Here is a 26,919-nt window from a genome sequence, read left to right as displayed (position 1 = left end):
GATTGCACCTCACTCCTGGCCCAGGGGATAGGTCAAATGAGAACACATTTTACACACCCAGGTGACTAACAACTGGTGGAATTTTAAAATAATAAAGAGATTTCAAATCACAATGTATTTGTCAATATAGACCATTGTCAATACGTTGTTTTTGTATGCATTTTTTTTATTTTCATATTCTGTGTAACTTCTCTGTTTTTCTCAGGTCGGATGTCCAGAGATAACAATGCAACTTTTTTAATTATACATTTTCATGCACCTTGATTGCAGACTGTATTAATAATATACCATAATAATAATAATAATAATTGAATAATAATTGGTCTAAAGTTGTTACCCCATAGGCTGATTCATTTTCTTGCTGTTAACTTAGGTATCATCATCATCATCATCATCAGCCTGTCACGCCACTGTTGGCGGATGGCCTCCACATCTTACTCCACTCATCACGGTTTTGGGCACTCTGGGTCCCCGTGCAGCCTGCCTTCTGCTCGATGTCATCTCTCCATCTTTTCATCTGTCTTTCCCTTCCTCTCTTCCTGTCCCATGGAGTCCATTCTGTTGTTTTCTTAGTCCATTCGTGGTTCTTCATTCGGGCTACATGTCCTGCCCACTTGCCTTTGGCTTCAATCACTTTCTCGTTGACATGCTTCACCCCTGTTCTTGATCTTAAGTCTTCGTTCCTGTCCTTATCTCTCCTCGTAACACCCAGCATTGATCGTTCCATGCTCCTCTGGGTGATTGCCAGTTTCTCTCTTTGGCGGTTGGTAAGTGACCATGTCTCAGCTCCATACGTCATTGATGGCAGTATCTCCCTCTTGAGACACATGGGCATTTTTGATCTCTCAGAAACGTGCTGTACTGTCCGAATCTCTTCCAAGCGGATGTTAATCTCTCGTCTATTTCTTTCGCCATCTCATTTCCTGGTGTTAGCAGTCTTCCCAAATACTTATACTCATCCACCTCCTCCAGTTGTTCTCCATCAACTTAGGTATAGGGTGTTCTTTATTTAATAGAAGTTATTACGGTAGTTCTACTACCGATTGATTGGAGACATAACAATCACATTTCTTTTTTAATGTTGCAACTGTTTAGTAAAACATTTTGTAATGCTCACAGATACTGACAAGTTTTTTTTGTTGTCTAAAAACAGTGGTTCTATGAGTCAAAGTGAAAAAAAAGAGAAAACAAGTGATCCCACTAAAACAGTTCATTTTAATCATCAAACATTATTTACACAACTCCAGAAGCCACAAGTGCCAGATAACAACAATGCAGTTCATACACAGGATAAAAACATGGAATTTAAATTAGCAGAAAAAGTTTCACACTTGTCTTAACTTGTTTATTACATATCAAGATGTATACAGGATTAAAAAGTGCTTCTCCCAATGAGAATGTTCTTGGAAAACATCTCTTCTTGTTTCTCTATGTTTTTCTTTTTCTTTTTGAGGACATGGCTCCTTGTTTTTGTGTTAGCTGATGCCCTTTAGCATGATCAGTGAAGTGCACTTCGGGGTCCAAGGCTTACATTCTGGTTTGGATGCTTTGTTTCAGCCTCTTGTGACAACAGGGAAAGCCAGGGACACAATGATTGTGTAAGATGTGCTAGCTCTGTCTTTTCAGGATGTTAACATTGTTTCATCCCTCTTCCAACAAAATTAGTCCAAGCATGTGTTCTGGACATATGTTGTTTCCCTTTCGGCTTTTCCCATCAGGGGTCGCCACAGCGAACGAGTCGCACGGTAAACTTGGCAATGTTTTACGCCGGATGCCCTTCCTGACGCAACCCTCTCAAAGCAACCGGGCTTGGGACCGGCACAGAAGTAGAGAAGGGAACAAGGGGCAGCCCGGAGTCGAACCCTGGTTTCACGGACGGAAGGTGCCGCAAACCAGCACGAGCTAAACTGGCTCCCATGTGTTCTGGACATATATATTGCAAAAATGAGCAGGGCTACAACAAATGAGATCTTTTTTTTCACTTTAAAGGCATCATTGGTCATCTCCAAACAATTTACTGTTACTCAGAGAGTATTTTGTGTATTATAAATATATACCAAACACATCTCCCACTTTCCATCTCAAGAGAATCTGCTCTATTGGCTATTACAGCTAACAAGATAACACGGAGGACAACAAAGCGTTGACTCTGTCTATAACCCACATTTCAAAGTGTAGAATTAATCAATATGTGACATCACAGACTATTCATATTTCAGCTTGAGGCTAGGCTGTTAGCAACAGTCTCTGTCTTGTATTGCAGCTATATGGTGCTTTAACAACTAACACACTACAAGAACTGCAGTAGTCTGAAATCTCTATAACCACATTTAAAAGTTTAAAGGGAGCGGAGAAGATAAAAAAATGACGACAACATTAAGACAAAAGTCTGTTCAGAAGTTAGTTTGTGCTACAGTAGCTAAAACGAAGCAGTAGCGCAGCTGTTTCTGACGCATTTCACAACAGTTATCACAAAATACCACAGCAAACAAGTTGACTCAAGACCATCAGCGTCGGCTTGTTGGCACCACTGCTAAATGTAAAGAATTCCTATAAAAGTCACAGGTGAAAGGTATTTGCAAATGAATCTTACAAAAGCACCGTAAACAACAGGCTTGCTCAGATTTAAAGACAAGCAGTTTGGGACTTTTACTGCAGAAATCAAGGCTGTTTGAAGGCTTAAGATTAGTTCAACTGTGGAGAAACTAAAACCGGCCTGTTGCAAACATGGTCAAGAGCAGCTGTTACAATCATTTACTGCATTTGTGTGCGACTGTTCAACATTTTAATGACACGACATTCATTCTCAGCTCTTTGATACATTCCCCAGTAATGCTAATTTTTTTGTTTAACCAATTTTAGTTTGTTGCCTTCCTGTGTGTCTCCAGATCGACCATGCCTAGCCGTGTCAGTGAAAGGCACTGTGGAGAAGTAAATACCGCTACTGCATTACACCAGACAAACACAGACTACATCGCAACAATGCTTAACACCTCACTGCTTGTCTGTCGGGTTTATGAAATTTACAGTTAAATCCTTTTGACTTTAATTGCTATTAAATACACTGAAACATGATGCTAGAAATTCATTTGGTGACTCTTCGGGTATCACAGTGGTAGGATTTAACTTTGAAATGTAATTTCAATAAAATTCATCTTTATGGACCTTACTTAACTGATTAAAGAGAAGAAGTACTCTGCTTCCTCTTTAGCCTGAACTAGAGCAAACACAACTTTGGCTGTCTGAGCCTCTACTACAAAACTTATGTAAAAGTATCAGTAGAACATTTGGTGTAAATTCTACTACTAAAGCTTCTCCACAGAAGCCACAAAATGCAGTGGTAGTAATGCTTGAACTTGTGTGCATTTTCTTCATTTTCCTTGATTGCCTCAAAGAATCACATTGCTATAAATAATCCAATATAAATTCCTGAAGAAGGATGGTGTCTAAACTTCAAAAATTACTTTTAGAAACAAGCAATTTATAAGCCATTTTATGATTACAAACTAAAGATAAAATCTCTTGGGTGGGCTATTCTAAAAAATATAAATATAAAAGAATTTGCATGTTACCAATACATTTCTTTATGGAAGAAAGTTTTATCCTTTCAAGTTACTACACTTGATCTCAAATTCTTTTCCACCCCCACATGAACGAAAATGAAAACAAAAAACTCATACGCAAGCTGTAAAGACAGACTCATATTGACCAACAACAGACATACAGTCAGAAATAAACACACAGCCCTACACAAGGACCTCACAGTAATGTAGCTCCACATGTAAGAGCCCAACAGAGAGATTGCCATTTTGCTAGACTGAAGGTGTTTCAGTCAGAGATCCCTACTTTTCAGGGGAATTCAGCAAGGTGCTGCAGACTGCAGAGGAGAGAAAACAAGAAAACAGAAAATAATTTGAAATGGTTAGGACACAAGTATGTGGAATTTTAACATATTTCAGGGCAAAGGTCACGTTTAATGACAGTTAGCTGCAAATAAGTTTGTTCTATATGAATCTTCTGGTCTTTTTTATTTTTATTTTACTGCCTGTCAAAAAGATGCAAAACTAGTTTTGTTCTTTTGCTGCCTCAAAGATGAAGGAAGGGATTCAAATTTTTTTACAGACAAAATCAATCTGCACCATCTGAGTAACTCATACCTATCTATTCAGAAAAAAAGTGCGTTTTTTTTTTTTACTTAGGTTTTACTGCAGTTGCAGAAATCAAGATCACCTAACTTCTACACTTTTTAAAGTCAGCGACATGTGATATAGTAGAGTTCAATTGCCAAAGTCCTCTGATAATGGTTGGATACAAAATCTAGATTTTACATAGGTTAAAAAAAGATTCAGAAGTTAAAGAAAATACCCAAAAGTTCTGAATAAATATTTGGAAAAACCTACAGACAAAAGAGTGTGGCTTCTTTGAAAATAGCAGGGTGTCTCAAAATACATTTTTGTGTATCTGTGTCATACCTTGTGGATCATCTGATTTAACCTCTGGTGCATCTGTCTTTTGTGGAGCTTCTGGATCAGCTATTAATTGTAAAGGGGAAAAAACACGAGTTAAAATAAAATAGATCGCAGAATCTCATAAGCATTCATTTTTATTACTTTTTTTTTTGTCATTTGCTTCTGATGCATGATCCCAACCTCTTTTCTTTTTACTTAAACTGCATACAAAAACCATCAACAATTTGAAAATTAACTCAACATACACCACACTAATTTATTGTAAACTGCCTCCAAAGTGTGACCACGTGTCTCTAACAGTTGGTGTTTCTTGGTGACGGTTGATTAAATACACAAAAAGCATTAGTTGTTTAGGCGTGGCCAAGGTCAATAACCTTGAATATGAACACACAACTATCTTTTACGTATATAACTTTCTTTTTCAACATGAGTGTATTCAGATGAAAAATAACTGTTAACATAGCAAAGTTTCAGAATTACACTCAGGCCCATTGACATAGTCTTAAGGTGAAACAGAGCATCAGCATAGTTTTTGTATGTGTAAGGAGAGTACTATTGTAGTGTTCATTTGCATATTATTATAAGCATAACAAAAAAAACCCTGCTGTTTAATAGTATGGAAATAATGGAAAAAGACAAGCTAACTGTTCCAGATCAAATACATCACTTTACTGAGTTCTGTTTCTCTAGAGCTGACATTTACGTGTTATTTTGTTAAAAACATTTACCAGCTGCTGATGAAAATATTTTCAGTTTGAAACTCCTTTTCAACTTACCTGGGCTCACAATAAAAAACATGAGTCCCAGTTATCCTTGTTGTCTGTAAATAAGCAGTTTGCTGAAACTGCATTTTAGTGTTTTAGATGTGTACCATCTCTTTTACAATTAAAAATGTTCTTTTAAGATCACCAATAATAATGTAAGTTTCCTTATTTGGCAAATGACCAAAGCCTTTAGCCAAACATGACATAGACTTGAGTTCAGGACCACGACTGCATCAGTGTTCAAGGTTTATTCTAAACAAATTTAAAGAATGGATTCAATTTTTTGTGTAATAATCAAGTTAAGGTAAATTTGTCACGCAGATCATTCGGTATTGAAATAAGTTTTTCACAATCAAATTGAAAGAAAAAATTGTCTGAATTGATCATTAAGCAAGTTGTTTATTATAGTTACCCTGTTTAAAGCACAGTTTCTTCTTTTGATAGGCAAAGTAGGCACTGACAGCTCCCACTGCAGACAGGATAATGCCGGACAGGATTCCCGCTAGCGCTCCAGAGCCCGACTTTTGTGCTGCGGAAAAACAAAACAATGATGTGACATTAGAACAATAATCTACCTTAGGAGTATTTCATTCAGGTACCATTTCAACTTGAGGTATTTTCTTCGGAATATGCATGACTGAGAGCGATTTTCAGTCACTACGGTGAGGTGACTTTCATGTTCAATATCACCATGGTTTCATTAGTAAAAAGCTATGAATCAGTGAAGCAAATCGCTGTGACACATCCCCTTCGTTAAATGAGACCAGATGTGAGTGTTTTCTGCCGTTTGTGTGAAAGCGAGAGGCATCATCCTGTTCCAGCATTTTTTAGGACTTTTCCTTTGTTTGTCATGTCAGAAGCATGTACAGCAAGCACCTGTAATGTGGTTGCTGTGGCAACAGTGGTCTGAATAGCTGCCAAGCTGGCTGAGAGCCAACTAAAAGAACTGGTGTAAAACAATCTTTTTTTAATGTAATTCCTATAGCCTGTGTACTTACATCTGTAGTCAATGACATGTATGAGTGACTTATTCATGAGTTAGATTGTTCACACATATTATCAGGTGTTCTCATTTTTAGCTTGAGGACAAGTCATTCTTTTTGTTTTTTTTGTGTTTTTTCACTCAACTATTTTAACTTTTCTTAGCTGGTGGGAAAAATAGATTAAGATTCTAGGGTGGATGAGGATTTGAATTCCATGTGAAAATACCAAATATGATGGCTAATTAGGTAAAATGAAAGAAGCAACATGAGTCACTTAACCGCAGTAATAAGGTATGAGTCAGAGATGTCAAGTGGGATGAAACGGGCACATGCAGTTTATCGGTAGGCGGAAGTGAAGGCAGTTGAAGAGACCAACATGCAGAAACACGAAAGGCCGTAAGGAGATGAGAGTTCGTTGGAATATTAGTCATTTAAATTTCTCCAGATGATACATTAGGTCTTTTCTTTAAAAGATTATGGAATTTAGTTTTGGCTTTAGTGATTCAACGACTTTCATTTTTTTGTCAGTTTTTGAAATTTGGATGTTCCTGTTTTTTTTCCCTCAAGTTCCTTAAAACACTTGATTAGGGAGGAGACCTGACTGAGCTAAAAATTTAGAGTCACAAATCAACAACTCAAACATGTTAAGGAGACGGAGAAGAAGAGGAGGAGGGAGGTTGACAAGCATGAAGAAAAAATATTACAAACAACACACTTCTGTATTCTGTGACAAAGGTAGAAATGTAAGATAAATAAGTTATGTCTAATATCCATATAAATATGCAGTATAAATGTAAGTTTTTACTCAACATACCTTTGATTGACTATCAACTGTCTTATTTTGTTTTAAATTAATATCTTAACTCATTCACAAAACTTCAACTGTTACACAATATGAATGAACTGGGATAAAAACACAAAGCTTTGGTTTTCTGAATAAAACTATTTAACAATAAACATTGGCTAATGTAGGCTAAGTTGTATAAATTCATAAATTTTCAGTTGGCAGTTGATGTCTTTTCAAAGGCCTTGATGACTTCCTCAATTGAACCACACCTCTTAGCAGCTGTGCACACAGCAATGCTGGCAGCAGAAGGTGTGTGGGCAGGCTGTTGGAAAGGTGGCTTAGCTTTGTTCACAGATGTCTATTTACGTTAAATGCTATGCTCAATAAGAGCATAGAAATGAAATATTAAAAAATAACTTCAGGAGAAATTAGTATTGACACATACAGTATAGCCAATGCTGATGTCTCCAATATGATATTTACCTAAATGGAATGACCACAAAATAATTCAGTTCATCAGCTTCATATTTTTTTCAACATTTTTTAACACAGCATTGCCTGACACCTGAGCATGTTAAGCCAATTAACCAGCGGGTACATCCATTGGCAGGGTACCACTGTTGCTATGGAAACAATTGCTACTCTTTGAACACACCCTGGAGCTTAGCTTGAAAAGAGCAAACATCTATGAAAAAAGTCCAATATATTTCAGGCTTTTATACGTTATATGTAAAGAACCGGTAACTAACAAAATTAAGAATTTAAACATATTCCAGTGTAGAAATCAAAGAAATGATAGTTGACTTCAACTTCACAATTCTTTTTTTAAGTTATATGTTTAAGCCTATTTGAACAAATAGCCCATCAAGAAGATGCAAAACCTCTTTTTTTTAGCTGCCTGAATTAAAAGAAAAAGAAAAAGATGCTTTTAAAGCCTCCTAGACAGGAGGAGAGAGCCGGCCGGAAGTGGGGGTCCCCAACAGAAAAAAGAAAGAAGAGTGATAAGCAAGAACCGACAAAACTCCTTTGTCAAAGGGATGCTGGAAAAAGTGAGGAAATCACAAAGATAAAGACTACAACCAGCCCCACAGGGGCTCAGAGGGAATGTAAACATTGTTTTTTTACCATTACCAGAGATCTTAAGGATTCCCCCTCCCTGTATGGAGAAAGCCCAGGACTCTGATGCCCAAAGGACACAGCTACCACCACCAAGAGTTGGCTCCCCCATAATGGAGCAGGGGACAGAGGACCTGTGGCGACCACTCTCCACGTGTAATGTGAGTTGATGTGTAACTGCATATACTGTGTTGCAGTAAGGGGTGCATGTTAGAATTGGTGGGTGGGGCCCTTGGACACCTCCTGTTTGTTGGCAGCAGCGTCCAGGGCCCCTCCCACCACAGGACCCTACATGTCAAGTGCGTGATTGAAACCAGGGGGGCAGGAACCACTGCCAATTAGTCCAACCCCCCAAAGCTGCATCTCACACATACACTTACCCCCCCCCCCCCCCCCCCCCCCCCCGCTGGCCCCCAGGCTAGACAGCAACATCGAAAGGAGCTGCTCAAGAGGGTTTTAGTGAGTGCTCCAACCAAGCAAACATGCCAGACTGTCCAGTCTAACCTCCCCTGTCCCATGAACTATTCTGACCCCCCCAGAAGAGAATCAGTAGAACATCCTTACCTCAAAACTATAAGGTGGTTCTAAAACTATTCTCAAATTATCTAACATATTGAAGGAATTATTTAAAATGAATAAATAAATAAACAAGTCTAAGGATCCAGGATAACATGCTTTAAGGTAAACACCCGAATTACTACTTACGATCTGCATTGTTTCCGTCGGAATTGCTGGCTTGAACGAAGCTTCGAGACTCTGAAAAAAAAAGACATATCTCAATTAAAATATCAACCATGAAAAATCTCCTATGTGAAACTGCATTGTGTTGAATTGTTGAACAGCATGACTCAAAGTACTGCTCAGTTCATTCCCATAGATAAAAACAAAGAATCCATTAATAACGGCTCGCTCACAGTAAGGGCGTGACCGAGATTCAGTGTTGACTTGCATTAAATGATGCATTTTCGGACAGAAACACCATCCAAGCAAACACTGATGAGAGGGAAAACCCAGAGGAATTATAAAACGCAGAAGGCACTTAGGCCTGAGTAATCAACAAAATAGTTCTGGCTGAAAGACATTGTGTAACTAGAAAATGAATTACCTTAACATATAAGATTTAAATTAAGATTATCCACATATTCTTTTTTCAAATTTAGTAAATTCCTAATACATGAATATTTCAAAGTGGCCCAACATTAGTCATAAGTGAGAGACTTTATGTTTAGTAAGTTTTCTTTGTGGATTTAATACCCCCCATAATCTCTTTTAGCCTTAGTTCTTCCACTTGGGTTTCTGCTCTATTTTTCATCCTTTCAGCTGTTTTCTTTACAAAAATTTCTTTTTCTCTTTTGAAATTCTTCTAATAGTTAACACATGTGTTTTTTCATCCGCGGGGAACACTTGCTCAATACTTAATGCATCCCTGCCCCTCTTGCTATAGCGCTTTTTGGAGGTAAAGACAACATGTGGAAGATTCACGCTTCAGAGGGAGGGTCAAATAAAGTGTTCTCTTTTAAAGAAGAAGGGCATAAATACTATACCAACTCAAGACAATAAATACTAAAATAAGATTAATGTAATTTTTAGCAGGAAATTAAAACAAAAAAACGTCTCCTTGTCTGAGACTGGAATGTGGGAGAGCAAGGACATCAGTGTGATAAAAGCTTAAAAAAACAGGGGTGTGACACCTCAGTCGTGAGAAAAAGAAAAGATTAGGGTGACTTCATTTTAAAGATGTCTGAAATCACAACACACCCAGTTTTGGAGGTACTATTACGTGAGCCCTAAATCTCACCTTATGAGCATCCTCAGGGGAATCATATATTTTAGTAAAAAAGGCACATCTGTTTCTTATAAAACAGTTAAAAAAACAGGAGGAATACAATAACTCTGTAAAGCAGCTCATGCACAGTTTACTCACTAAGTACTAAAGGTTGCTTGGGAAATAAAGATGTAATTTACCTTTACGTGAAACTTCATCATTAGCATATTTATCTACAAAAAAAAAGAATACAATTATAACAGCACTCACTAATACAACAACTTTACATCTAGTCTTTCATTTTTAACAATTGTGAAATCCAAAAACAAGTGACTTTCAAGGAATAATCCTAACAAATAAATGATTTAGATAAGTAAAAAGTTACAATATTACTAGAAAACCCAAGTAAATGCAAAAGGCACATTTTAAAATTGTGGCTTTCATGGGAAAGCTGTATTATTTACATGCCACACCCAATACTGGTTGCTTCCAGACATGTTACATCTACAAAATAATTTTTAAAAAATCATAAAAAATAAGGAATGCTAATAGATCTTAAAAAATGAAGCACCTTATTCCCATCATTTAAAAAAATCTAGAACAAATAAGACAAACATTTTTGAATGGTATCAGTCTTACAGGCTCAAGAGAACCAAGCTGGGAGTAGTTTGAACAGAAAACATGGTGATTCATATTTCACGAATGGTTAATCTTTTAAAATGACTGTAGGAGTTGGGCGAGTAATTCAGGAAGTCATAAAAAAATAAAGCAGGAACAATAACCATAAGGCTTGAAAAAAATTTATTTTGAAGGGGTAAAACATTATAGCTTTTGGAGCTATTGGCCTTTGTCAAAATCAAAATCAAGTTATTTATCTATCAAAGTTGTCGGTGGTAGTGTAATAATCTGGGCTGTAAAGACCTGACACCATGTAACAACTAAAAGACGCACAAAGTGTTCTCTTTGCCTTAAAATCCTGACATATAGCATTGTCAGTCAAAAAGCCAAAAAAGTTTTGTTAAATAACTACACTGTTTATCTGTGACTTAAGTTGTAAAATATAAATTTCAAACAAATTTACTGTAACTTTTGATGGTATAAACACAGGAAATGGAAAAATCAGTTTAAAAACCTACAAACTTGCATAGGAAAGGAGTGTGGTGTGTGCGCACACAAAGGTACATTAACAACATTCTTTTAACAGACAAGTTACATCTTAAAGGGTCGGGTTGTTTTACAAACTAGTTTGTGCAGTTTGTAAGGGACATAATAAAACAAGATCGTCTCAGTTTTGTGTGAAGCAGTTTTGCTATTGGCAGATTTAATTAGTTTCATTTGATAAAAATGTACATGAAAGTGGCTGCCACTGAAAGCTTGTAGTGACACCACAACACTAATGGTTTAGCAATTGGCTAATTGGCTCAAAGTGATTCTTCCTGATTCTCAGGATTTATCTTTTTTAACATATATTTTAATCTTCTCATTCTAAATAATTCTTCTTAAAAAAACAAAAAAAAACATCTTATGTATAAAATCAAAAATCAAATAGCCTTTCAAATGTTATATTTCTACCCCTGCATGTGTAGAGTGAATAAAAATATACGTATTCTTACGTGTGGGGTTTTCTTTTTTTTTCTCCACAACTGGTTCAATCTGCACAAAAAATATTACATTATGTTATATATTATGTGAACAATTTTAAAAAGAGATGACTCTTCTTGTCACTAACCTGCTCTCGCAAACGTGTAGGAATGGTTTTAGAAGTGGCCAGTTGATCACGCGCTGTTATTTCAGTGAATGCCCATGAAAAAGGAGTGAAAAAGAAAGGAAGGGAAGAAGAATTTTAATCACTTCAGAGACTTTAACATCACTTTCTATTTCTATTGTGGTTGTTTTTGCAATGTTCTGTATCACCTGAATTCCCTCCTGTAGGAGCAACGATTTTCAGGGTATATCTGATCAGAACTTTTTAAAAACAGATCATTTAACGTATTAAGCATAACACTGAACTTTAAAAAGGACTTTTTTATTCCATAAAGTCCCATTCCAATCATCTTTTGATCTAATTTAAAAATGTTCCCAAAATGTCAATTTTACCCAAAATCAAAAAACTTATGTTGGTTTTTAGGACATAGTTACTGAAGAGCAGTAGTAGATCATTAGAAATTCACCTCTCAGTTGTGGGTAGGACCGTTGGCACATAGAAAGCTTGCCCACACTTTTATATCATCCAACTCCAACCCAACATTAGCGGTGGAACAAAAATGGTGAGCAATATCAGAGCACTCCAGCCGAACAGTTTTAAGGCTGATGCCAGCTCAGACAAGGAAAACAAAGACATATATGGATCTATTTGTCTGCAAGTGGATGTATCACCCAGCGCATTTTCTACATCACTGCATTTGTCTGCTCCCTATTCACAACAATTTAAATGTAGAAATACTCAGAATTGCAATTTTGAGCTTTATATATATATATATATCTTTCATAATAAGAACAACGCCACAACAACATGTTAAAAACACAACTTTTATCAGATTGGGTCTATAAAGAAACCATCTTGTGCACAAAGCAAATTAACAGTTTCATGCTCTCCAAAACAATCTTTCAAGTCTTTTAAATTTTATGCATCATTTCTCCCTGAATGTATTTAAACATTAAAATGGATGGAAGTATGTATTTTCTTACCTTTGGAGTCTTCTGAAAAAACATTTTTCTTCTCAGCAGGAGCAACTGCAGTTTTTGTCTCATGAAGTTGTTCTGTCTGCAAAAAATGTTTCATAAATAACACAAACAGATTTAAAAGAAATGTTTCTTCTTGGTACCAACCTTATCTCCCAAAGGTGCAGCAACGGTTGTGGAAATGGTCATCTGATCACTGCCTGTTAATTCAGTGGATGGCCATAAACAAAGCAGTGGAAAAAAATCAAGGGAATAATTCTATACATCCATTTGTAATTTTGTCAGCTGGTATGACTAAAACATAAAAGAAAAACATTATGTATAAATTGCTTATTACCTGTTTGTGTCCCAGACCCCTCAACATCAATTTCTGCTGTGTTAGAAACTGCAGGCTCAGTCTCAGGCTCAGGCTCAGGTGTAGGCTCAGGGTCAGACTCAGGTGTGGCCTCAGGCTCAGTCTCAGACTCGGATGTAGACTCAGGCTCAGGTGTAGACTCAGGCTCAGGCTCAGGTGTAGGGTCAGACTCAGGCTCAGACTCAGGCTCAGGCTCAGGCTCAGGCTCAGGCTCAGGATCAGGTGTAGGCTCAGGTGTAGACTCAGGCTCAGGCTCAGACTCAGGCTCAGGCTCAGGCTCAGGATCAGGTGTAGGCTCAGGTGTAGACTCAGGCTCAGGCTCAGACTCAGGCTCAGGCTCAGGCTCAGGATCAGGTGTAGGCTCAGGTGTAGACTCAGGCTCAGGCTCAGGTTTAAGGGCAGACTCAGTATCAGGCTCAGACTCAGACTCAGACTCAGGCTCAGGCTCAGACTCAGACTCAGGATCAGGTGCAGGCTCAGGTGTAGACTCAGGCTCAGGCTCAGGTTTAAGGGCAGACTCAGACTCAGGCTCAGACTCAGACTCAGACTCAGTCTCAGACTCAGACTTAGGCTCAGGCTTAGGCTCAGGCTCAGGTGTAGGGTCAGTCTCTGCTGCGTTTCCCTATAATCAATCGATAGACATGTTTAATGTATTATATGGTTGCTTTATTCCAAAAGTGAACATATGAATTGTCAATCATCAGTTGTTTTAAAGAGGTGGCCAAAAAAGGACTGTAAATGTATTTAAGCAAACATAACAATGATTACACGAACAGCCGTTTTTCCAGTTGTTTCTACTAATACAAATGCAACACTGTACAGGCGTTGGGTAAAATTTGTAGAGTTTCTTTAATGGACTTAGTTAAATAATAATATAGAAAATTAAACTACATTAAAAAAGCTATCATGTTTATAAATATATGCTAACATTGACTATCAAATGTATACACCAAACACTGAAAAAGTTTTAAAAAATCTGACACGTAGAACAACTCCAAGAATTTTGCAATTTAAAATGTTGTGACAAATGAGGCTGTCAGAAATAAGTAGTGTTTTAAGAAATAAGTAGAATTTTAAGAGAATATTTGCCAGTACAGAACTAATCCGTGGTTTTAGATATAAAAATGTTCAATGTTTGCAGTGCAAAACGGTTAATAGAAGTCTGGGGAAGTCTCGGTTTTAGATGCCAATGCAGTTAACTGGATGAGGAAGACCTTTCGGCCTCTGTTAGCACTTCATGAGAACTCGGTGGTAAAGCACAGCTGGGACAGGTACTGACCATGTGATGCATTTTCAATACTAGTCCAATAAAGATTTGTCACCCTCTTATCTTATCTATAGTCAATAAAGCTGTATAGTCTTGGAATACCATAGAAAGCTATTGTGACATGCTGCTCTATTCACAGTTGTACTAACTAAATAGTAAAATGTAAAGCTTGGGTACGAACCTATCTCAGATAAATAGGAAGATAGGAGACAAGTCAAACGGTCAAAAAGGTGAATGGTTCAACATGCTTTTGAAGATAATAAAAGATCTTGATTTTTGTTTTGAAAAGAGGAAGGTACCTGCTTTGTTTTACATAAGCAGGTTGAATTCCCAAACTTTATTCTCAAGAGTATCATTATTACAATAAAATGTCACTCAAATAAATAACAAAGTTACCAAATATTTACTCAAGTGAGGGGAGTAAAATGTTACAGGTGAAGAAGTTACTCAAGTAGTTTGTAAAAAATGTCTAAATATATTGCTTAGAAATTTTGAATTTCATTTAACTTATTAAGCCCTAACAACTAAGATAATCTTAAAAAATCTGAACAAAATGTAAATAATGAATTAGATTCTGACTGCAATAATACAAATAATTTCAAATATTCTAAAATAGGTTTTAGTCCCATTCAGTTCAGATCCACCAATAAATTGGGCAGAAATGAAAAAGAAAAAAAAACTATAATCTGCACAATCTGGCATTTCTATACATTAAAAAAAGTAAATAAAAAGATCCATTCAATAATAAAACATTTGAAAAATAGGCAAATGTAGCTGAAAAAGAGTATTTTCCATCATATATTTAGTTAGGTAAAAGTAAATAGTATTCTTAGAGTATGATTTTTACTAGAATTTACTTAACTTAATGTATACAAGAAATTTTCATTTGTCCCGCTTGTACTATGCACTTGAAAAAATCTGTGATTATAAATGCTTTATTAGCCCTGGTGGCCAAAATGAACAATAAAACATTATTCTTTTCATTTAAAGAGTTTTCAATTCTGAAGGACATGTCAGTTTTCAGTCAACTTGCTAAAGAATTTAAGTAGGATTTCACTTTGAACGTCAGAAAGGATAGAACTTTAAAATCCCTAATAAAATGTGTCGTCAAAAGATTAAAAAAAACATTGATTTACTCAAAAGATTGCTTATCTTTACTGTCATCACTACAGTGTGGGAAAAGGTTGCATTTTATATAACCCTAGATAACAGAATGATACGATCAAAGGAAAAAAAAACTGGTCATGTTTTAAGTATAAGATTTTTTAATTAGTTAGTAAAAGGAATGCCAACGACCCAACAAGTGTAGCTGAACTTGAGAGTAATGTCAAGTGTGAAAGCTGTTCCATGTGGTGGCCTTCAAACTCATGTGTCATCTCACAAAGACTCTTATCTAAACAGATAATCACATCTAACTGTGTATTATCTAACCAAAAGACAGTTTGAGTCTTTTTCTTTCTTTGTTTTTTTAAATGGAAATAAAAAGCCTTTATGGGAAAAACCTGTTTTCTCGGGATGCTGCAGGGCCTTAGTGTGCTGACACATTCATGATTAATGTGAAAATCCACCAAAAAAAAAAAAAGAAAAAGGACAAAACAACTAAAACCTTTTTTCAAATGTACCTTAGTCCATTTTCTGGTGGAATTACATAGATCTGGGTTAATAAATATGATCAATATTGCAAGATTAGACTGAAAGTACCTGTTTAGATTCACTAAAACAATTTGAGATAAAACTCTAGAGATAGGCGGTTATTTATAAGCAATTATTCCTATTAATTTTTATTTTTTTATTTTTTTTTGGGGGGTGGGGGTGGGGTACATTCTATTTCGTATTTTAACACATTTACAAATGTTAAAAGGGTTTGGGGTTTAATGTGATTTGGGTTTCTAGGTTTGCCCTGAACCGTCCAATTGTTCTAACGGAATTTTACAGACACTTTCTTCCATCGAGCTCTGGTTACTTCTGCTGACTTCAGCAAGGTCACAAATTTTCCAGACAGACTCATCAACACAAAGCACACATGCTCAGCTATCTGCTGATCAGCAAAGAGCGGTAACAGGTTATCATGGTCACTAAAGTTCAACTGTAAAAGGTTACTACTAAAACAAATCTGTGAAAAACTCATGGTTTCCCCATGAATTCATGGGAAAATATCGCAGTCTCCTGGCTTTCTTTCATCATTAAAAAGATAAATTTGAGGTTGATGGTGAGTCTGCATGATGGAGTTTGGTTATTTGTTGTTCCAAGCAAAAATAACTGATACTTAATAAGATGAGGCAAGTTCACATTTATCTTTGCTTTCTCATTAGGAGTGCATCAGTGGTGGAGTCAACAACTTGTCACATGTGAAGAGGTAAAAAACGGGCAATGGACACCACCAAAACAAGGGAAGATGTTATAGGATCATTTTTACAGTCCATTAACTCAACCAAATCTTTATTTGAAAAGAAGTGTAAAAAAATGTTTTATCCTGGAAAAACTTTATGCAACAGGGCTTTCCACTTGTATTTCTCACCTCAGGTGGTTGATCGTTCTCCGTGCCAGGGTCAGCCTTCTCCTCTTCTACCACATCTTCATCTGCCTCAGGGTTTACCGTAGCGTCAGGATCTTGTTCTTGCATTGCACCATCTGGAGAAAGTTGAGTAAAAAAAGGGGGGTGACACACTCAGTTCCACAACATGTTGTTTTAATTTGAAAAGGGTGGGAGACAGGATTTCTCAAACACCACATGGCTGAAAGAGCTGTCCATATTTCGACACAGAACATAAGGTTGTAGGTTGGCTGAGTTAAATCAGAGAACAGCTGATTTTTAGCTGTTTTTTCGTTTTAATAAAAGGTTTAATTCAGACAAAAAAATATTCAGCTTTAAGATTTATTATTTTCTTTCTAACCGTTTGTTTTCACTATTGCATTCAAAATCAAAACACATAAAAATGGGATCAAGAATAAAGTAAATGGAGCCTAAGGGCGGCTCTTGTTAGCACCATCAACACTCTGCAACATGACTAGCACTAATCACACAAGCACACATAGGAGCCACTCCCTGGTCTGATTGGCGCCTGATGTTCACGCTAAAGCCACCAGTGCATGACAGACGCATTGATCATTCTTGCCTCAGCATCATATGTAGACTCAGGCATGGCGGCTCTGTACTAATGAGAAAACGACAAAGCTGGTTTCTCTTTCATTCTGTGCATGAGGTGTTCCTGATGTGAGTGTGTGTTTGGATCGCCTCTGTGACATTCCGCTGTCCTGTGCGAGGAGCTGAAACAGCAAAGCGCACACTAACATGGTTGTTCTTTGGATCAGCTGACTTCAGCATCAACCAAGGGCCGCTTTTCCAAGTGAAATCTTCACCCAATGATATCCTCTATTGTCAGTTCAATGGTAGTACAAGTGTTATTGTTGCATATGGTCTCATTGAAAAATTATGGCAGGATAGACAAGCTTGTACAGCCAGGGTAGGGGGCCAAAAGACTTCAAGAAAGATAAAAAGAAGGAAAAATAATTCGTCATAGGACAAATGAAAGCTCTGCACCATTCATCGTTTTCTAATAAGTTAACGTTTATTTTCCCTCTACATAAAAGTTATTCGTGAGAGAAATTGTAAAGGATTACTTAGCTTGACAAGTGAGATTTTATCAGCCAGTGATGTCTTAAGGAGGACCAGCATAAACACTATCTGATGTACTTCTGTTACGTAAACCTTCTCATAGCAACAGCTTTTGGAGAAAAGGCTGGAAACAGTCAAACAATCGTGGAGAGCTGCATGGTTACTGAGGGTAATTAAAACAAGCACTCTTTGTTTGTCTCCATCTGTTTTTCCCCTGCAGTTTATACCAGCACCTTTGCATCCAAGTCATCACCTTTGAAGCCAAATTTTAGAGAAAGAACCCACTGAAAGGCCTTAATCAATTCCACTGTTGGTCAAACTGAGTAAAAAAATCCATGGATGACAATTTTCTATTGAAGAAAAGAAGATTTATCAATAACTATTACAAAAACACAAGTGTGTTCCACATTCAGACATGGAGCTACAGAAATAATGAAGAATAACAACTGATGAAACATAATCCTGACAAATGGAAATTAGAAAATGTAAAGTTTTATGACTCAAAACGTATCTTAACTGAAAAGTTTTTAAAGTCCCATTGCGATCAGCTTTTCATCTATTGTCAAAAGCACAGTACTGTTGGCACAAAATAAGCTAACCCCCAGTTACCATCATCCATTTGTTAACACTCCCCCCTACTACCTACAGCCCCTCACAACTTAAGACCAACAAAAATGGCAAACAATGTTGGAGCTATCCAGCTGTACAGTTTTGAGGCAGAGGCCAACTCTGATGTGGAAAACGAAGGCGCACATGGATCTGTTTGTCTGCAAGCGGATGCAGAATGGAGCAGAGCAGGGAGCTTGTGGCCTGCTGTTGTAAGTTCTATATCACACATCCAAGAATTTTACAGCCGCATTTTTTTTGTCTGCTCCTGATTCACAAGAATTTATAGATTCAAGTCATACTCAGAAATGCAAATTTAAGCTTAATTTTCTTTATATATGTCCACCATCATAAGAAAAAGGCCACAACAACATGGTAAAAACACCAAAAAACAAAATTTTAATCAGAGTGGGTCTTAAAAGAAAAAAACAAAAATCAAAGCTGAAATAAGGAATGCAAAACCAATAGAGTGAGAGTTAAAAGAAAGTGTTCAGTTCAGGCAGTCTTCAATTGATAAAATACCAGATTTAGACACGTCAGGACAAAAAAATCCGACAGAAAACCAGCTAAACTTCTTTACAACTCTGTTGTTAAGTAATAAAGTCTGTGAAGATTCTCGGCCATCCAGTCATGTTATTACATAACCATTTTACATTGAATCTTGTTCTTTGGGGGCAACTGGACTTTAAAAGATTGATCTAGAAGACTCAGATGAGCCCCTGAACATCTTCCAGATCAACCTTCCAACGTCCAGTTGCCTTAAACAACAGAATCCTAAAGTCAAAACAGATTTACCTGCACTAAATTATTAGGATTAAAACAAAAAAAGGAATTGCAGACTAAAATGTGAATCCTACAATTATAAAACCAGGGAACCAACACGGTGGAAATGCAGCTGTGTCTTCATCACTTCTTGTTGATCTTTTTCTAAGAATTCCTATGATATCATAGTTTTCATCAAAGACCCACTGTAGGTATTTTGGCAGTGAATTGAGATGAATCAAGATGGCCCTCAGGTGTTTGAGTTTCTTAGATTAAGGTAAAGATAAAAGATAGAGAGACAAAAAAAACTTCCTGAACATTTTTTAAAGTTTACAGTTTTGTTTTATTTGCCAGAGAAACAGTTAAGTTAAAGCGTGTGCATGAGTCAACTCTGGTGAAAGTGTGGACGTGATTGGGAACATTTTTTGCACAGAATTGCTTTTACATGCACACTTTTGAAGTATGCGGATCTCATTCTGCTCCTTCAGGTCTGTGTGAAAAAACTTGTGCCTGCATAAGGAAACAAAACCTGCTTTCAGACCCTTTTTCTGATGCACAAAACTCTCTCCTCTATCTGCCAATTTGTCATTTCCTCGTTCAGCAACTTCTACATGAAGTCAGGTTTCTGTTCTTCCCCTGACTATTAAACATACAAGCAACCACATGTTTGCACACATGTGCAGTTCATGTTCACATTTGTTTCTGCAATTGGAGCCCAGGTTGTTCTGTTTTGTGTTAGCACGGCAATGAAAAAAAAAAGCTCTTTCTTTTCCTTCGTTTCTCTCCAGTCTGGTTGCCTGTCAGTTTCTGTGACTAACAGACTCCCAACTCCCTCTGTTTTACTGCCACTACTTTCCCTGAGGCTGTTGAGTCATCTGGGCCTCTGACATAACAGCATGCTATTATATGAGACTGCACATTTCCAACACCGGTAAATTGCGTAAAAAGGTCCTTGAGGGGAAATGATTGAGTTAAACTAGTTTTAACATGAGAGGGATACTCAACAATCCAGAAAAAAAATCTGTTTTTGAAGACTAGTTTGAGCGAAACTTAACAGGAATTATTTCAAAATAAAAGCAAATTATTTGACAGTATTTAAACAGGATAAAACAAATTGCACACAAATGTATCTGGTCGTTACAGTTGACCTTTTGCCTCGGTCCAGTACACAAGGTTCGGCTAATCAGCCCCTCATCAAGCTGTGTAAAACCCTAATAATGGCACCAGCATTTGAATCAGGTGTGATGGAGCCGGAAAACAAGTAAAAAACATGGAGAGCAAGCAGGCATGACGACCAGAGTTTGGGAGTACTGCTCTAGGGGTAATGCATCTGCTTAATGGGTCATTTAACAGGTCACATCTGTTGGCGTTAATTTACACATAACAAAAGTTTGTGTACACACAGGTGTGTGTGTCTGTCGACACTTTTGCAAAAAATGTGTTAAACCAAACTCATTTTGGCTTTGTCTGCTTTCATGTGTTCATTTGTGAAGGCTGGAGCCCCTATATGTCTTTATTTATCTGATTTACACCTACAAGCACTTTTTTCAAGTTAAAAGTGTGCAGCAGAGTTTGCATGTGAGGCACTACGGCTTCCTCCCACAGTCATCCCACATGCTTCATAGGTTAATTGGTGACTTTAAAATGTGTCTTAGGTATGAACTTAAGTGTGTGTGGTTGTCTCTGTGTGGCTTTGGCGATGTACTGGCAAACCGAAACTTTAATCGTCCTCTTTTGTGTTACGGCCAATGCAACAACTAGAAATTATAAAAGGTGAACCTGTGGTTTCTGTTAAAATGAAAGGTTTCTTACAGTGTTTATATATGTGACAGTAATAAAAGTGTTTTCTGAAAACAATTTTATGAAATACGCCGACAACTTGTTCTTTAATGTTTGGTTTCAGTTATACAACTGACTTCTGAAAAATAAAAAAAGCAGAAATAAAAACATGACATGCTAAAATACCATCCTGAAATTTGTAGTTTGTATGCACGAATGAATAAAAATTTTTGGCCTAAGACAGGTGATCATATCAATTAACCAACACAGAACTACTTATTTGCAAGCTTTAAAAAGTTGAAGGTAAATTATATTAATTTATATGGTAATTTTAGAAATATATTTGTCCATTGTACAATCTCTTTTCATGATTTTTTTTCTTGTTTGTTAGCGGTAAATGGCATACTTGTAGTACTTGAGTACTTGTTCAGACATGTTTCAGACCGAGTTTGTGGAGAGTCTTCCCTTTTTAAGCATAAAACACCCAGCTTTGAGGAAACATTGAAAATGTCCCTTAAATCCCCACCCACATTTTCCAAGTTTCTGTGTTAGAATGCGCAGAATAAAAATGACTCTGTGGAGGTTATTCAACACTTTGTAGTAATAAAGTTGTACAGATAGTGTCAACTATTAAAAACCCAAAAGAGTTGTGTTAACTCTGAAAACTCAACACCATGTGTTCAATGTCTTGAGGTTCTGCATTAGTGTGACACTGAAGAAACTGCCACAGTTCCTGTTTCGGCAGAACATCTCCACTGTTCAGCAGATCAGGAAAGAAGCTGTTTCAGTCTGGGGGTGGGGGTGGGGTGGGGGTTGCTTTTCATGCTGTGCTGTCTCCCTTCTGAAGGAGTTGGGGGGGGGGGGGGGGGGGGGGGCATACTGACAGGGCTGGTCTTCATTTACAGACCAAGACTTGGACTCCAAACTTGGACAGTCAAATCTCACCAGCAGATATTTAAGACTTGGCCTTATGGACATGAAGCTTGAGATTTGGGACTAGTGAAAAAGTCTCATTTGTTCTTTTTTTTTTTTTTGTCACCAGGAAGTCCCTATCAACTGTCAATGTTTGCATTGGGAACATCAACTGGTTATGACATGTTTGATTTGACTATAAGTTATAAGAATTCCATGAAAAAGGTATGAAGTATGGAGTTTGTATTAACTGGTTTAAGATTCAAAGCTCCACACTACATCTTGCTGGACCGTTGATCCCCCCCCCACACACACACAGACATTATTACAATAACAGCAATCGTAAGGCCCCACTGCCATTTGCTAAGTGTCGGTGTTAATGCTCAGACTTAAAATGCACAGAGAAAAAATGACGCTGTGGGGGTTATTCAACACTTTTTAGTGATAAAAGTGTACAGATGGTGTCAATCATTAACACTGAAAACAGTTATGTTAACTCTGAAGATGCAACACTATGCTCAGAATCACTTTAACAAGGTGTACATAAAGACTATATGATATCAGAGTTAAAATCAACTCTTTGAGTGTTGCAATAACACTTCTGTTTTTACTGTGTTCAGAGCGCAAGTGATTCATAAATAGTCTTGGTAAAATGATCATATTTTTTTAGTTTTGCTTCTGGGAATTTGTGAGGAAACTGGTTATTCTAAATAGGACTGTAAATAGGAAATTTTTAGGTTCGTACCCACAGCTTCCTTCACACAAAAATGAATTGACTCAGAGACAACACTTATCTTCAGTGGAAGTTTACTCCATACAAGCAGCACAAATCAGGTTGTACGAAAGGTTACGGATGAAGTGAACAGAATGCATTCAAAGTCCACACACCCGGATGCAGGGAGACGGGCTTGATAGAAGAACCCTGCATTTGCATATTTAGAAGATCATACACTGGACAATGGTGTGAAAATCACACCCACAGGTTGTTACAGGTGAGGTCCTCGAAGGTCAAGATGCTTCAAGTCTTAGATCTCTCTGAGCCTCTCACAGACATTTACCAGAACACATACACCAGCACACACGAAAAGGAAAAAGGGAGGATGGAGGAATTGCTGTGAGACAAATAGTTTTGGTTGTGCTGTCTTCAAATGTAATATAATTTTGAGATGATAATACATGCTGAATGAATTAAGTTTGAATAAAAAGTAAAAGGGAGTTTCTAACTATTCCTAACAGAATTGGTCATGTCATATTTGCTGTTTGAAAAATAACGTCGTGCGCCCAGGGTGTCAAAATGGCTTTTAAAATCCAGTAAAATAGATAGTCTTGTACTATATAGTTTTTTATTAGTTAGAGAGTAGGAAAATAAATCAGACATAAGCCTAAAGATGAAAGCTATGGAATCTTGAAAATATATTTACTTAAATAGCTCCTTCATTAAATGTAGAAACTTTCCCTTTTGTTGTAAATGTCATCATGATCCCTGCCCTTTTAATCTCTATTGAAATCAGAAACAAACGTCCAGTTTAGTTTTTGTGTTGTGTAAAGATGAAGGAAGTCCAAAACAAACAAAAAAGGAAACGTTTTAGAGAAGATCTTCTATTCCGACTCCGTTAACGAATATTTGAAATGTTTCAAATATACGGGGCCTGATTTACTTTTTTCTTTGTCCTTCTATGTTCACTTCATTTTCTTTTTCTATTTCTGTGGGAACAACAGAGCATTATTTCCTTACTTGTAAATTTCAGTTACGCTCGTAACCAACACTTATTGTTTTACTTACTACTTCTTCCTGGTTTCATTTGTTGAACAGTACCTGCTCCCCTTCATTTTTTGCCTAACTGGACGTCCGGCCGCAGGAATGCTCAGGGCTGTTCACTTTTGTTATCATTTGAGTATCACATAATACTTTCCATTTTTATATTTGGGTGTGTTTGCGAAAATCAAAATTTCACAAATTTAAAATCAGAAAACATCATGCACGTCCAAACTAAATGCTTGTAAATTAAGGACCATAATTTTTGAGACATAACAATAAATGTGCAATGTAAAATGTAAAAGAGAAGATCGAAAAATGTAGAAAACTTCAATAAGAAAAAGTCTTTGTAAAATTCCCTCTATGTGTGCCTACAAATAACCACACCTTGCTCTGTAAAAGGACACCGTCAACTCTTTAGAGATTGTGTCTGTTCACACAAACATTGTTTGGTAATCTATGGCTACATTGTGTGTTCTTGGATTCAAAGTGCTGCATTTATCCCACTTATAGACACTTTGAACGTGCCCCTATCTGCATGTGCCCATAGGTTTCACTTGTGTGCGTCAAGAATGATTTACGAGTAGAAGTTGAAGGTGCAAACGCAGGCAAGTCCGCACACACACCTGGCACACTTCAGTCAGGCACTTTTTCCTCCCTTTATTTGTCTCTGACACACACATGTTCTGCACACACATTAAATAATGATGTCCTCCAGAAATTCCAAATGCTTCGCATGTAGAAGCTGTTGCCCACCCCACCCAAAAATTGACTCATACAAACACTCACACATGCACAGACATACACACATCTGCTGCGAACCCTGAGGCAGAGGAAGGCGCTAAAACCAGTTGTCTGTTGGAAGTTCTCTGGTTACAAACACTCCCCATCAGTTTTATCACTTATTGCATACAACAAATGATGGAGACACATGAAAACTGACCTAACACGATACTACGGCATAGTGCTGTGCTCGCTGGCAAGAACACACACCCGCAGGGATTTCCTGTGTTTCAGTGCAACACGTCCTTAGAGTTTACAGTGAACTCACAGTCAAGGGACAGGACAGACAGGTGCTTTGGATGAAGCAGAAAAAAGTGTGCATGTGTTTTAAAAATGTTCATTCATTCTGGCATACAGATGAACCAGTAGGGTGAGATTGCGTCCCACAAGTTCACTAACGCTCAACTGAATTCATTTGCATAATGGTAGTGCACACTTACATGTCTATGATTTTAACAGATCTACTACCATCATCGTTCTTCCTCCTCCTCCCTTTCCCTTTTTCCCCCTAGTTTCTGTCTGTTTCTCCTTAATGCTCTCCTTCTCCCCAAGTGAGTTTTATTGCTCGTTTGAACAATCTGAAATCACTGCATGTGCTGCAGGGAAGGGCTGAGGCCCAAAGGACGGCTGAAAAAGAAGGAGAGGGGCAGCCAGATGAGAAATGAGGAGCAAAAAAAAAAAAAAAAGGGGGGGGGGAAAGGAACACCCTCTAGACCTAAACCTTAAAGAATACTGTGTAAACCACAGCACACATTTGTGAGGCACTCCAAGCACTTTTCTCACTGATTATGTCCAAGAAACATATCCTGGCTTGAAGATGAAAAGATTTTTGTTTACTTAAGCAGTATAGATTCAGACAGACCAGACTAGGACACAGCCTTACACAGACAGAAGAAGAAAAGCCAAAAAAATCTAAATAAAAGTGCACAGGTAAGATAGATAGATAGATAGATAGATAGATAGATAGATAGATAGATAGATAGATAGATAGATAGATAGATAGATAGATAGATAGATAGATAGATAGACAGACAGACAGACAGACAGACAGACAGACAGACAGACAGACAGACAGACAGACAGACAGACAGAGAAGGCAGAATTGGATACTGGGTCGGTACCTTGAGCCGCGCCGTGTGAAGCTAAAAGGCTTCCTAACAGCAGAATCCACAGGTATGACATCATACAGCCGCGCTCTTCTGGATAAATGGGTGAAAAAAACCAGATCTTGTTCTCTCTTTTCTCCGTCCTTCACCAAGGACAATTAACGCGCCGGTAGGTTCTCAGGTGGGTCTGGGAAGGCGTTCTTGCGTTCTTGCGCGTCGGGATCAGTGGATGCTCAGCGTGCTACAGACTCTCCTCTTTTGTCTGAGGAGAAGGTCCAGATTCTTTTTTTTTATAAAGTGGGCGGGGTCTGTTTGAGGATAGGTGAGCAAGCACCGAGTTAAAGCTTTGTAGTTGTTACATCAACCATCAATAATGACACTTCCATTCCCACACTAAAATGACTTTCAGCTATTTGGAGGGGGGGGGGGAAAGTCTCCTTGAAACCTGTTGGATAATTAGAATGAAAATCATTCTCGAGAAATAAAGAAGGCAGTTGGTGATTTGACTATAATACGCAAATACAGTTGGCAGGTTTTCAGATTAACAGAGTGGGTTTTGAGAAACCCTAACGGACACTTGATCATATCACAGCCATCACGGGGGAAACTAGAGTGTTGTGTTTTGCTAATAATAAAGAACACAGGTTGGTATTAAGAATTAATTAGAGATTTATTTAAACCCAAAAATAGTATTTAGTCGATTAACAGTATTTAAAAAAATCGTATGTGTGACCTTAAATGTGTATATTTATTTAATATTTTGGAAATGTTAATTATATTTAAAGAATGAAATGAATATAATTTTTTTGATTTAAATTTTTACTATGGGACACACTAAAATGTACGTCTACCGACAGAGGGCGCTGTTTACAAGTTCCTCCAAACACTGCGTGTCACCAAAGCCCCCTCTGGTGGTGGAAGAATATACTGAACTCCGGATAATTTTTGAAGTCCAATCAACACTGGGAAGACCAAAATGACGGAAAGAAACTCAGCTTTAAAGCTTAATCACTGCCAAACCTAAAAAAGACTTCCAAAAAATAATTCTATGAATGTAAACATATCAAAAAAACAGCACATACAGGATTAAGCGTTTCTTTACACGCCATAACTTCAATCATAGTTGCACTTGAAGGACAGTACTCCAGGTTCAGAAAATGGTGGGATTATTTTTGCGGGAACTAATTGTATTAGGATTAAAAATGTGTGTGTGTGTGTGTGTGTGTGTGTGTGTGTGTGTGTGTGGGAGGGAGGGTGGGGCAGGAAGGAGGTTATTTACCTGAAAATTTACAACCTGCAAGCAAACTTCAATGTGTCCCAACATGTCAACAAACATCCCAAAATGTCCATAGGACGTTTGGCTGACAGGGTTTTGTAACATTACGGCTTTAGCATTTTATTTATCAGATAT

At 37.4% G+C, this 26,919-nt stretch overlaps 1 protein-coding gene across 3 annotated transcripts; it reads right to left on the bottom strand.

The window, feature by feature from the left end:
* Positions 1-1,195: 1,195 nt before the first annotated feature.
* si:ch211-39i22.1 (uncharacterized) lies at positions 1,196-25,880 on the bottom strand. 3 transcript variants are annotated; one of them, XM_023950497.2, is made up of 12 exons: positions 25,524-25,880; positions 16,707-16,819; positions 12,904-13,543; positions 12,714-12,766; positions 12,573-12,648; positions 11,614-11,666; positions 11,498-11,537; positions 10,085-10,117; positions 8,825-8,875; positions 5,646-5,762; positions 4,473-4,532; positions 1,196-3,877 (listed from the first exon to the last, which is right to left on the bottom strand). In XM_023950497.2, exons 1-12 carry the CDS (start codon positions 25,585-25,587, stop codon positions 3,843-3,845), a joined length of 1,335 nt encoding a protein of 444 aa, XP_023806265.1. In that variant the 5' UTR covers positions 25,588-25,880; the 3' UTR covers positions 1,196-3,842. The 3 variants fall into 3 exon arrangements, with proteins under 3 accessions (XP_023806265.1, XP_078796067.1, XP_078796068.1); XM_078939941.1 differs by lacking the exon at positions 10,085-10,117 and having other exon boundaries at positions 25,524-25,801; XM_078939942.1 differs by lacking the exons at positions 10,085-10,117; positions 11,498-11,537; positions 11,614-11,666 and having other exon boundaries at positions 25,524-25,791.
* Positions 25,881-26,919: the final 1,039 nt, after the last annotated feature.

Source organism: Oryzias latipes, chromosome 21, assembly GCF_053564925.1.
Source record: "Oryzias latipes strain Hd-rR chromosome 21, Olatipes_Hd-rR_3.1".
NCBI lineage: Eukaryota > Metazoa > Chordata > Actinopteri > Beloniformes > Adrianichthyidae > Oryzias > Oryzias latipes.
Note: the sequence above shows the minus strand (reverse complement) of the source record. Positions and strands in the feature narration are given on the sequence as shown.

Bases quoted from the DNA above. Each gene is read 5' to 3' on its own strand.
- si:ch211-39i22.1 (XM_023950497.2), bottom strand. From the start codon at position 25,587: ATGATGTCATACCTGTGGATTCTGCTGTTAGGAAGCCTTTTAGCTTCA. The intron at 11,667-12,572 runs GTAAGAAAATAC...CTGAAATAACAG, and splicing joins TTTTTCAGAAGACTCCAAAG to CGCGTGATCAACTGGCCACT. The intron at 10,118-11,497 runs GTAAGAATACGT...TTTTTTTTGTAG, and splicing joins AAAAAAAGAAAACCCCACAC to ATAAATATGCTAATGATGAA.